This window comes from Barbus barbus, assembly GCF_936440315.1.
Source record: "Barbus barbus genome assembly, chromosome: 9".
Taxonomy (NCBI): Eukaryota; Metazoa; Chordata; class Actinopteri; order Cypriniformes; family Cyprinidae; genus Barbus; species Barbus barbus.
The window spans coordinates 10628097-10640891 of NC_136737.1; the positions used below are offsets into that span (position 1 = coordinate 10628097).

Consider the following 12795-nt stretch of genomic DNA (forward strand, 5'->3'; position numbering starts at 1 on the left):
CAGGGTCGTAACAGATGAAGAAACCTCAGAAGTTTCTCGCTGTAGTACCGATATAAATTCAGCTCAAGAGGAACCTGTGAAATCAACGGAACAAGGAATGTCACCATTAGATGAGGACTCCTCAGAAGGTTCTCGCTGTAGTTCTGATTTAAATCCAGCTCAAAAGCAACCTGTGAAATTAACGGAACAAGGAAAGTCACCATCAGATGAGGAATCCTCAGAAGGTTCTCGCTGTAGTACCGATATAAATCCAGCTCAAGAGGAACCTGTGAAATCAACGGAACAAGGAAAGTCACCATCAGATGAAGAATCCTCAGAAGGTTCTCGCTGTATTACAGCTATAGATCCAGCTCAAGAGCAACCTGTGAAATCAACGGAACAAGGAAAGTCACCATCAGATGAAGAATCCTCAGAAAGTTCTCGCTGTATTACAGCTATAGATCCAGCTCAAGAGCAACCTGTGAAATCAACGGAACAAGGGAAGTCACCATCAGATGAGGAATCCTCAGAAGGTTCTCGCTGTATTACAGCTATAGATCCAGCTCAAGAGCAACCTGTGAAATCAACGGAACAAGGGAAGTCACCATCAGATGAGGAATCCTCAGAAGGTTCTCGTTGTATTACAGCTATAGATCCAGCTCAACAGCAACCTGTGAAATCAATGGAACAAGGAAAGTTACCATCAGACGAAGAATCCTCAGAAGGTTCTCGCTGTAGTACTGATATAGATCCAGCTCAAGAGGAACCTGTGAAATCAACGGAACAAGGGAAGTCACCATCAGATGAGGAATCCTCAGAAGGTTCTCGCTGTATTACAGCTATAGATCCAGCTCAAGAGCAACCTGTGAAATCAACGGAACAAGGAAAGTCACCATCAGATGAAGAATCCTCAGAAAGTTCTCGCTGTATTACAGCTATAGATCCAGCTCAAGAGCAACCTGTGAAATCAACGGAACAAGGGAAGTCACCATCAGATGAGGAATCCTCAGAAGGTTCTCGTTGTATTACAGCTATAGATCCAGCTCAACAGCAACCTGTGAAATCAATGGAACAAGGAAAGTTACCATCAGACGAAGAATCCTCAGAAGGTTCTCGCTGTAGTACTGATATAGATCCAGCTCAAGAGGAACCTGTGAAATCAACGGAACAAGGAAAGTCACCATTAGATGAGGACTCCTCAGAAGGTTCTCGCTGTAGTACCGATATAAATTCAGCTCAAGAGGAACCTGTGAAATCAACGGAACAAGGAATGTCACCATTAGATGAGGACTCCTCAGAAGGTTCTCGCTGTAGTTCTGATATAAATCCAGCTCAAGAGGAACCTGTGAAATTAACGGAACAAGGAAAGTCACCATCAGATGAGGAATCCTCAGAAGGTTCTCGCTGTAGTACCGATATAAATCCAGCTCAAGAGGAACCTGTGAAATCAACGGAACAAGGAAAGTCACCATCAGATGAAGAATCCTCAGAAGGTTCTCGCTGTATTACAGCTATAGATCCAGCTCAAGAGCAACCTGTGAAATCAACGGAACAAGGAAAGTCACCATCAGATGAAGAATCCTCAGAAAGTTCTCGCTGTATTACAGCTATAGATTCAGCTCAAGAGGAACCTGTGAAATCAACGGAACAAGGAATGTCACCATTAGATGAGGACTCCTCAGAAGGTTCTCGCTGTAGTACCGATATAAATTCAGCTCAAGAGGAACCTGTGAAATCAACGGAACAAGGAATGTCACCATTAGATGAGGACTCCTCAGAAGGTTCTCGCTGTAGTTCTGATATAAATCCAGCTCAAGAGGAACCTGTGAAATTAACGGAACAAGGAAAGTCACCATCAGATGAGGAATCCTCAGAAGGTTCTCGCTGTAGTACCGATATAAATCCAGCTCAAGAGGAACCTGTGAAATCAACGGAACAAGGAAAGTCACCATCAGATGAAGAATCCTCAGAAGGTTCTCGCTGTATTACAGCTATAGATCCAGCTCAAGAGCAACCTGTGAAATCAACGGAACAAGGAAAGTCACCATCAGATGAAGAATCCTCAGAAAGTTCTCGCTGTATTACAGCTATAGATCCAGCTCAAGAGCAACCTGTGAAATCAACGGAACAAGGGAAGTCACCATCAGATGAGGAATCCTCAGAAGGTTCTCGCTGTATTACAGCTATAGATCCAGCTCAAGAGCAACCTGTGAAATCAACGGAACAAGGGAAGTCACCATCAGATGAGGAATCCTCAGAAGGTTCTCGTTGTATTACAGCTATAGATCCAGCTCAACAGCAACCTGTGAAATCAATGGAACAAGGAAAGTTACCATCAGACGAAGAATCCTCAGAAGGTTCTCGCTGTAGTACTGATATAGATCCAGCTCAAGAGGAACCTGTGAAATCAACGGAACAAGGGAAGTCACCATCAGATGAGGAATCCTCAGAAGGTTCTCGCTGTATTACAGCTATAGATCCAGCTCAAGAGCAACCTGTGAAATCAACAGAACAAGGGAAGTCACCATCAGATGAGGAATCCTCAGAAGGTTCTCGCTGTATTACAGCTATAGATCCAGCTCAAGAGCAACCTGTGAAATCAACGGAACAAGGGAAGTCACCATCAGATGAGGAATCCTCAGAAGGTTCTCGTTGTATTACAGCTATAGATCCAGCTCAACAGCAACCTGTGAAATCAATGGAACAAGGAAAGTTACCATCAGACGAAGAATCCTCAGAAGGTTCTCGCTGTAGTACTGATATAGATCCAGCTCAAGAGGAACCTGTGAAATCAACGGAACAAGGAAAGTCACCATCAGACGAGGAATCCTCAGAAGGTTTTCGCTGTAGTACCGATATAATAGAACCAATTAAAACAACTTTATGTTGAAAGGACAAAGAAGAAGGCTAGAGTTATTCTTGCAGATAGTTCTCATCCTCTTTTCGGACAGTTTGAGCCCTTGAAGTCAGGTACACGTTATAGAGTTCCTCTAGTAGCCTAAATAAAAATGTGTTTAAGAGGTCTTTTATTCCAAATGCAATTAAAATCATTAATTCAGCAAGTGTTTACTCAAACAGTAAGGCATGAACTGTATCTTTTCTTATATCGATCCTCTTTTATGCACGGTTTTTCGCATTTTTTCCCCCATGTAGGCCATTGCATAAATTAAATAGCCAAAATGTGCTTTTTACTGTTTTGGGTTGTTTTTTGTGGTACGCTCAACGGATGAACATTTAGACACTGAAAGTCTAAGGAGGATACATTCAAGGTTGCAGACTGGTGAAGCAACTGATGCAAAACAACATTATTATTGTCCTGGGAAAGAATAACGAGTTTGTTTCACTGACCTCCATCTTGACGTTGATAAGCACTAGGTGCAGAATTCTGACACAATGTACTTATTGCGAAACCTCAGAAATATTGCTGAGTAATGGTTCATCTTTTGTAAATTGACACAAAGTGCACCCAACTGGGAGGGCCAACTTATAATAAAAATATATTTGTCTCATTTCTCTGAATGCAGGTTAAGGTCTTGTGCTATAAAAGCTGATGATTGTTCAGCTCTGACTTCAGCTCTGAAATCAAATCCATCACATCTGAGAGAACTGGACCTCAGTGGGAATCAACTAGGAGACTCTGGAGTTGAAAACCTTGGGCTTCTGTTGGGCAGTACAATGCAATGCAAGCTGGAGAAACTACAGTTAGTATCATCATTACGCTGTACAGCAATAACAGTGTGATTTAAATTTACTCTTTACAACAAGTTACAAAATGTATAGCACTGAATATTCTGACGTTTCCCTTTATAAAGAAAGATTTTAAAGTACTATGAGCTAATGGACTGATGGTTCAGTATTTCTGTCGGCAGAAAAATTTACGTGCTGAAATCTGACAAAACTTTGCTGCAAAATGAGATTTAAAAAAAAAAAGTGCACCACAATAGATTATTCTGACGGAGTTAAATGGTTTCTATAACACTGATGGTGCTTTTCACAAAATCTAAAAGGGATCATGAAATGCATGTTTCTGGAGGTTTGCTTGTGAAGTTAGCAACTTTTTTTTTCTCAAAAAGTTTAGAAAGAAAATGATCAATTTTACAAACCTATCTTCATTTTAACTTTGTCAAAAACACTCGGATTCAGTGGGTGTTACTAATTTCAGAAACCCAAGTAGACACCAACTACTGTGATTTATAGTAGTAACAGTAATGAACTACATCAGCATGCAGTAAATTTAACTTGACTACGCTTTCTTCACTTAATATTCAGGATGCACCGATACCACTTTTTTCAGAACAAGTCAGATACCGATACTTTCATATTTGGCACTCGCCGATACCGATACCTGTATTGTAATTGCATTTGTAATTTAAAAAAAAAATTTGAGTACAGAAACAAAATAATGATAATAGTAATTATAAAAATAATAAATAAAATAATATGAATCATGTTAGCTGGCTTCATTCAACAGCAATTCCTTCAGTTATTTTCACACTTAATTATACATGTAAAAATGTATTGCACAAGCTTTTGTTACTTTCACTGTTCATTTTATTGCTCTATGGTATTTCATCTTTAATTTAATAGTGCATTTGAGCTGCTCTATTGCAGCGGCTCAGTACTGTAATCACAAGACGTTTTCCTTAAATAATGCAGGGAACCACTGGTTATACATAATACGAGTATGCGCGTACTATTTTGGTGACGAAATTTGTCACACGCACTGTACGCGGATGCTCACGTAAGAGTAAAAACCAAAGTATACTTTGGCCTTTTAAAGCAAGCAAAAACATGCACAAGGTATGCACACATTGGTGCAGAATGAGAGAGACTCGTATAGCCTATCAAATTTCACACCTTCTGCTTGTTTCACTTTCAAATCGTATATACTTTGACAGTTAAAATAAATGTGGTTTAATGCCCCTATAATTTGTGTTTGCTTTATATTTATGATTTAGCTTTAATCCAAATGTATGCGCCAAAGGAGCGAACAGCAATCAAGATCATGCAACAGAAGTGTACGCTCTCTCACTATCCTTACTGAAAAATAACTTTAGTAACTTGTGCATTGGTTTACTCACTTGCTTTTGACCTATCCAACCGAACTACAAACTTTCCAGTGATGTGTGTGAGAAAGGGATATTTACTCGACAAGCTCGCACATCTATGCCACCGCATGCTCTGCTTATCATCCACTATACCGGCATGAATATTAAATGTTTAACATTTGCTATATTAATTACATAACCTACATGTACTTCATGGACATCCTTAATCTCTAATAACTCCATTCTACTCTCTGTTGTTCTGTTGTCAGTGATGCTTTATCTGGACACAGCTCTGTTCACACGCTGTGTGGTATCGGCGTTTGGTATCGGAGCATTTTTACGAGTACGAATACAGGAGCACAGTATCCCTACTTAATATACTTATATTCCATTTAAAAATGAAAGTAGAGTAAACTACACTAAAATGACTTTATATTAAGATTGTGATTTTCTCACATTAAGAATGTGAAAATAATCAATTGAAATGTTTCAATCAGTTCTACATTTATAATTCACAAAATGATATCTACATTTATAACATATTTTGACTGAGTGATGATTGTCTAAACTTGAATCTAGTATCCTCAAATCTTGGTTAGGAATTGGTTTATAGTTCTATAATATATTTTTCATGCTTCTGCTGGTGTATTAGTGTGCTATATGACATTTAGTTATGATGCATTTAACTCACACATAAATGGATCTGATTCATTGTCATTTCTCTTGTCTTCAGTCTGTGTGGATGCAGTATTACAGAGAAACAGTGTCTCATCCTGACTCCAGCTCTGTGTTCAAACCCATCACACCTGAGAGAACTGGACCTCAGTCAGAATAAAATAGGAAACAGAGGGGTGAATCACTTATGTGACGTACTGAAGGATTCACACTGTAAACTGGAGAGACTGAGGTGAGGAAAATGCTTAAAAAAAGCTTAAAATCATTTCAACATTGCAATTTAACACTTTTACTCAATATCTCACAAAGAGTCTGAGTTCACGTTGTATTTGTGGAAAATAATCCCTGTTGTGTTTTATGAACTGATGAGAGCAGGGTCTGTTATAAACACCTGTCAGGTACCAAACAGGCAGGTGATCATTTCATACTGATTAGCTTTAAAAGTGCAGTTTGGCACAAAGAACCTCAGTAACAGTAACATCACTAACAGTGGCTGAGACCACAGGGCGAACAACAGCGGGGTAACAGTATCAGCCAAGCTGCCCAAAGTACATGCTCCTCAAACCAGACAGACAGAGAGAGTGTGAGCAAAGGAGCGCAAAAAAGCAATTAGTTTAATACAAGAAATGATGTTTGTGATAAGAGTAACTGTAATAGTATTATAACATAAACAGAAAATATCATTGATAAGTTGTAGAAGAGTGAATGTGTTCCTGCAGAATCTTCTCTCTCTGACACTTCACTTGTGCTTTTATTTTTCTTTATTATGTATAATTTGTTGATTTTTAAACTGCCCTCTTTCCTTCATTTATATTGACATACTGTGAATTTCCCTGTCAGATATGAACTAAATACAAAATTCATTGTGTGGGGGGAAATAAAGTGTACATTTAAAAAGTAAATGCATCAGTCTGGTGCACTTTCAGGGAAAATTAAGAAGCTGGATCTGTTAAAAGTTTTTTTTCTTAGTTTCAAATTTTTGCTCAGTTTGGAATAAAATTGAGCTGTTTTTCCTCAAGTATGAGCCCCATATCTTCACTATATATTACGGTATATGAGCCATAAAATCCTGATTTATCAAATATGACACAAAACATAAAACACATGAAAACATTTTTCTTTAATATTTGTGACCTTGGACCACAAAACCAGTCATAAGGGTTAATTTTTCGAAATTGAGATTTATACATCAATGGAAAGCTTGTTTATTCAGCTTTCAGATGACGTATGGTTTATGATAGGACAATATTTGGCCGAGATGCAACTAACTAATCTGAGGGTGCAAAAACAAAATTGCCTTTAGAGTTGTCCAAATTAAGTTCTTGGCTATGCATATTACTGATCAAAAATAAAGTTTTTAAATATTTACGGTAGGACATTTACAAAATATCTTCATGGAAAATGATCTTTACTTAATATCCTAATGATTTTTGGCATAAAAGAAAAATGTATAATTTTGACCCATACAATGTATTTTTGGCTATTGCTACAAATATACCCGTGCGACTTATGACTGGTTTTGTGGTCCAGGATCACATTTTGTCTAAAGGTCAAAAAAAAAGTCCAGTGGAAAAATAACAAACAGATTTTTCTGGCTATTATTTCAGTCAAGGTTAATAACAAAAAATTTGAATATAACAAAAAGAAGTTTGGACATAACAATGCTTTTGAAAATACAATAAAATAGTAAACAAAAATGTGAAAAAAAATCCCAATTATTTTTTATTTTAATTATTTGTTTAATTTGTTTTATTTATATATTTTATTTTTTTTCAGATATCTTTTCTGGCATGATTTGGTCCAGATTAAAAAAATATATATAATTAATAAATAAATACTGTCTTTAAGTATTTAGTGTTGTTTGATAAACACCAAAATGAATACAAAAATCTGAATGGCTGCTTGAAAACGTCAATATTTTTGACTTTCTTCTCTGTGAAAGGTGCATGTCAGGAACAGAGGCCGTTTCTCAATACCAAGTACACAAAGTTCAGACAGTTCGTCAGTCAGCTCGTCTTAAGTTATCTACACTGTATTACAATACGACGAAATACGATATCAAACACCACTGCCTCTTGTTGTTTTCATGTAAACATATTAATAGCCGCAAAAATGTATTTCAGGGAACGTACATGCATTACAGTGAAACAAAATTATATCAAACAGCTCTGCCCCTTTTCTGTTTCATTTTAAATATTAGTAGCCACAAAAATGCACGCATTTCAATCAAACAAAATTATATCAAACACCTCTGCCTTTTCGTTTTCTTCAAAATATAAAACACAACCCTCTTTTCATTTTCATTTTTAAAATATAAAACAATGTAGTTTAGGTAATATGTGCACACGTACTCTGATTCACTGTATGTAAAATAAAATGAAATATGACAAGCACAACTCTGCCTTTTTCATTAAATGTCAGTTTTAATGAACAATAATAGCATTATAATAATATTATATCTGTCTCCTTCACTCACAGAGGTTGACTGACGGTCTGGGAGTAACACATGCAACAGTGCAAGTTTATGTTAATCAGAACTTTAAAAGATTTTTGGTTCATTATCAAACTATGTTGGGACAAATTAGAGTGGGTTACCATAGTTTAAATAATTAATGGGAAACACTGGGAATCTATCTGCCACTGAAAAGCCATTAGGTGAAATTCCTCATCACATGGTTTCTGTGTTTTTGAGATTTTGATTTTGATACACAATTATGCTAAGAAATAGCAAACGTGACTGTGCCTTCTGGGTTAATATCACACTCTGGGTTAATATCACTCTCTGGGTTAATATCACTCTCTGAGTTAATATCACACTCTGGGTTAATATCACACTCTGGGTTAATATCACTCTCTGGGTTAATATCACTCTCTGGGTTAATATCACACTCTGGGTTAATATCACACTCTGGTTTAATATCACACTCTGGGTTAATATCACACTCTGGGTTAATATCACTCTCTGGGTTAATATCACACTCTGGGTTAATATCACACTCTGGGTTAATATCACTCTCTGGGTTAATATCACACTCTGGGTTAATATCACTCTCTGGGTTAATATCACTCTCTGGGTTAATATCACACTCTGGGTTAATATCACTCTCTGGGTTAATATCACTCTCTGGGTTAATATCACACTCTGGGTTAATATCACACTCTGGTTTAATATCACACTCTGGGTTAATATCACACTCTGGGTTAATATCACTCTCTTGGTTAATATCACACTCTGGGTTAATATCACTCTCTGGGTTAATATCACTCTCTGGGTTAATATCACACTCTGGGTTAATATCACTCTCTTGGTTAATATCACACTCTGGGTTAATATCACTCTCTGGGTTAATATCACACTCTGAGTTAATATCACACTCTGGGTTAATATCACTCTCTGGGTTAATATCACACTCTGGGTTAATATCACACTCTGGGTTAATATCACTCTCTGGGTTAATATCACACTCTGGGTTAATATCACTCTCTGGGTTAATATCACTCTCTGAGTTAATATCACACTCTGGGTTAATATCACTCTCTGGGTTAATATCACTCTCTGGGTTAATATCACACTCTGAGTTAATATCACACTCTGGGTTAATATCACTCTCTGGGTTAATATCACACTCTGGGTTAATATCACTCTCTGGGTTAATATCACTCTCTGGGTTAATATCACACTCTGGGTTAATATCACACTCTGGGTTAATATCACTCTCTGGGTTAATATCACTCTCTGGGTTAATATCACACTCTGGGTTAATATCACTCTCTGAGTTAATATCACACTCTGGGTTAATATCACTCTCTGGGTTAATATCACACTCTGGGTTAAAGGGAAAATAATGTTCTTCCTCTGTCTGCTTGTCTTTCTCTTTCTAGTCTAAATGACTGTGGCATTTCAGATGTTGCTTGTTTGGCTCAGTCTTTGGCTGAAACCAAAGCACTGCAGTTTTTAAAAGAGCTTGATCTGAGAAACAATGAAATAGGAGACTCAAAGCAGCAGCTCAGTGACGTGCTGCGAGACTCAAACTGTAAACTGAGGTGAGTAAACATCCATTTGACGCTGTCATGCTAACACAAACAAACATCATGTACATTGTTTTAAATGTATTATAAAAAAAAAAAAATATATATATATATATATATATATATATGTATATATATATATATATATATATATATATATATATATATATTATTTACAGACTACTTTGTACTAATTAAAATATTGTAACAAATTTTCAACTTCTACTCAACATCGTTGTTCTCTTCTGGTTCCTCCTGACAGCCTGAAGAAAGAACAGTCACTCTGGAGCACTGGTGTGAACTACATTAGTAGCGTTGGAGGATGGTTTTCTCGGTCTGAAGCTCAGCAGGAATCTGTGAAATCAACAGATCAAGAAACGTCATCATCAGATGAGGAATCCTCAGAAGGTTGTTTCTTTAGTTCTGTAATAAATCAATATGTGATGGTAATTTTGTGAGATGATGCTCAATAGCAAGCAATGAATACAAACAAAGCCAGACTTACAGCTACTACAGCTTCAGACAGCACTGCTTTAACAAATATAAAGTTATGATGTGAACTGTTGTATATTACTTTTTAGAAATGATTACTAATGCATTCAGGTGGAAGAGAGTTAGACCTTCAGATGAAATAATGCAGCATTGACAGAAGCATACATGAACACATGAGTAATGTTGAATGTTTATTGTTGGTTTTGTATTTATCTGAATGCTATTTTGCATATTTTACAGCTGAAACAGAGGAGGAAGAAGAGGCTGATGAACACTGAGGTGAGCTGGATTAGATGGATACAAGTCTATAGTAGAAGACCTTCATCATGATGATGTCAAGATTAAACTCGTCCATAATGAAGCAATTAAAATATTGCTGATCATGTAATTTAGCACTTATATGTCAAATGACATAAACTGAAAGTCTAAAATGAAAATGTAATTATTATGGGCTACATGAACAGATTCAAGTCAGTGATCTATAATAGACTCATTTTAAAGATCAGTGGTCCGGTCGTATTTATATTTCTTTATACCATTGTTTTATTTTACATCCATGTATGTTTTACTTTACTTTACATTTCTCTTACATTTTATATACAGAATGATTATTTAAATGTGTTTTTGTAAGTTCTGTGTCTGTTTCATGAGAAACATGTCTCTGTACACAAGACTCTTTGACAGAAGTAAGAGATGTGGATGAATCTGTTCTCAAACCAGCCCAGACTGATCTTTACTGTTAGACTTTATGTAGCATATTATGTGCTTTCAGTCACTAGTTTAGATTGTGTTTCTAATGCTTTTTGTTTAGTGATTTTAATCTTCTCTTGTATTGTATTATCATATTGTAACTATACAAATAAAAAACTTGATCATTTTATTTAGTTTGAAGAGTTTATTAGTTCAATAGCCAGCTATCAGTATAATTGGAGATACAGCAGTAGATGCCAAGATTTTCCTGCTTAAAGTTGTAGACTTGAAACTGAAAAAGACACATCTGCAGTTCCTCAAGTTCACCGCTAGATCATCACCATCACATTATATGAAGAACAAGCAACAGTTTCAGCAGGACACTACCATAAACATAATAAATACCTGTCTATGGTCACTAACTTCCCCTCAGTATGGATGCGCTCATCTCGTATGATCTGTGACTCTTGTGTTATATCTCGTCTTTCTCATCAGTTTTTTACAGTCTATGGTAAACTATAGACTGTATGCCTCTGTCCCAATGTGCACACTATCCATCCTAAATTATATGTGATATTAGTAATTTTCAACACTATTTAGGGCAGATAGAATGGATGGTATGCACATTGGGACGCGGGGTACGTATGATCCAAACCTTCAGCAGAACTAGTATTAAACAGCTCTGTGTGTGATTGCTTTTCCTGCTGTGATCCATTATTCCTCTCTGTGCTCCACTATATTCCCTGATCATCAGCACTGCTGAGACTGTAGTGTACAGATTATGTTATGAATATGAATGAATTATTATTATTATTACACAGAATTATATGCTCATGAATAAGATATATTAACACTTAATCTACTAATTAACATTATATGATCAAGAGAATGCGTTGATGTTGTTTCAGATCTAAGACAGTTCAGTTATGTCTCAGGGTTTGAAACGAGGGGGTATTTTGAGCCTAGATTCTCTCCTTTTCTGGCTTCCAGAGATAAATGACCACCGGGCCAAAACACTCCATTTCACCATCTCTCTTCCATGACAGTGAGTTTCTGTTTCAAGAAATATTAAAGTTTTTCACTGAAAAATCTCATTTTCTGTGAATCCCAGAAGATCCATAAAATGGTTACCAAATGTACCAAATTCAAGTCTGATTGAGTCCTTATTTACCTTTTTGTTCAGTGCCCCAGAAACTATAGTCCAGTGATTCTCATAAATATACAAACTAATATATATTAAATATATATATGAATATACTAATATTATTAGAGTTGGCTGTAGGCTATACATTTTTCCATTCTTGTAGATGTCTGTTTCAGATTCCTGAACGGTCACATACTCACAAGGGTCTTCCCAAAGTGTCCACTGATTCCAATCAAAACGATAACTCGTATAGTGCATGTATAAAATATACAGTGTTTACAATTTAAAAAGAAAGACATTGTGTAATTTATAGCAGAATGAATTGATGGCCAAATGAGCTGTGGGGAAGAGCTCTGGTGTCACTAGAGAATTTACACACAAACCAAAAAAATGGATGTGAATTTTTTTTTTTTTTTTATATATAACTTTGGTCTTTCTGGAAGTACAGCTGCAAATTTTTATTGAATGAGGATATTTGGATATTTAATGAACTTTGCATGTTATTCATGTTAGTGGAATAAAATGTAATAACTTATATCCATCATTAATATGATACAAATAGGCTATATTGTATGTTTAAAAATGTTCTATGTAGCTGTTAAACATACAAACCCTTAAGTAACCCTTAAATTAACACTCATCTCTCATACAAACTTGTTAAAAAATGTGTTAAGGTCTGAAAATGACTGGTTTTGTGGTCCAGGGGCACATTAGTTAGTTGCCCTTTATTTATTTTAT

At 36.2% G+C, this 12795-nt stretch overlaps 1 protein-coding gene across 1 annotated transcript in view; it reads left to right on the forward strand.

Annotated features, from left to right (window-relative positions):
- The window catches only part of LOC306874618 (NACHT, LRR and PYD domains-containing protein 12-like), a gene marked incomplete at its 5' end in the record, with an annotated part of 108822 nt that extends 96771 nt beyond the window's left edge, over nt 1-12051 (forward strand). Inside the window, 4 exons of the mRNA XM_079424766.1 lie at nt 5761-5934; nt 9585-9746; nt 9994-10139; nt 10464-12051. Of these exons, the coding sequence (XP_079280892.1) occupies nt 5761-5934; nt 9585-9746; nt 9994-10139; nt 10464-10501 (520 nt within the window). The 3' untranslated portion in view covers nt 10502-12051. The remainder of the gene's footprint in view (nt 1-5760; nt 5935-9584; nt 9747-9993; nt 10140-10463) is intronic.
- Between the last annotated feature and the right edge of the window lie 744 nt (nt 12052-12795).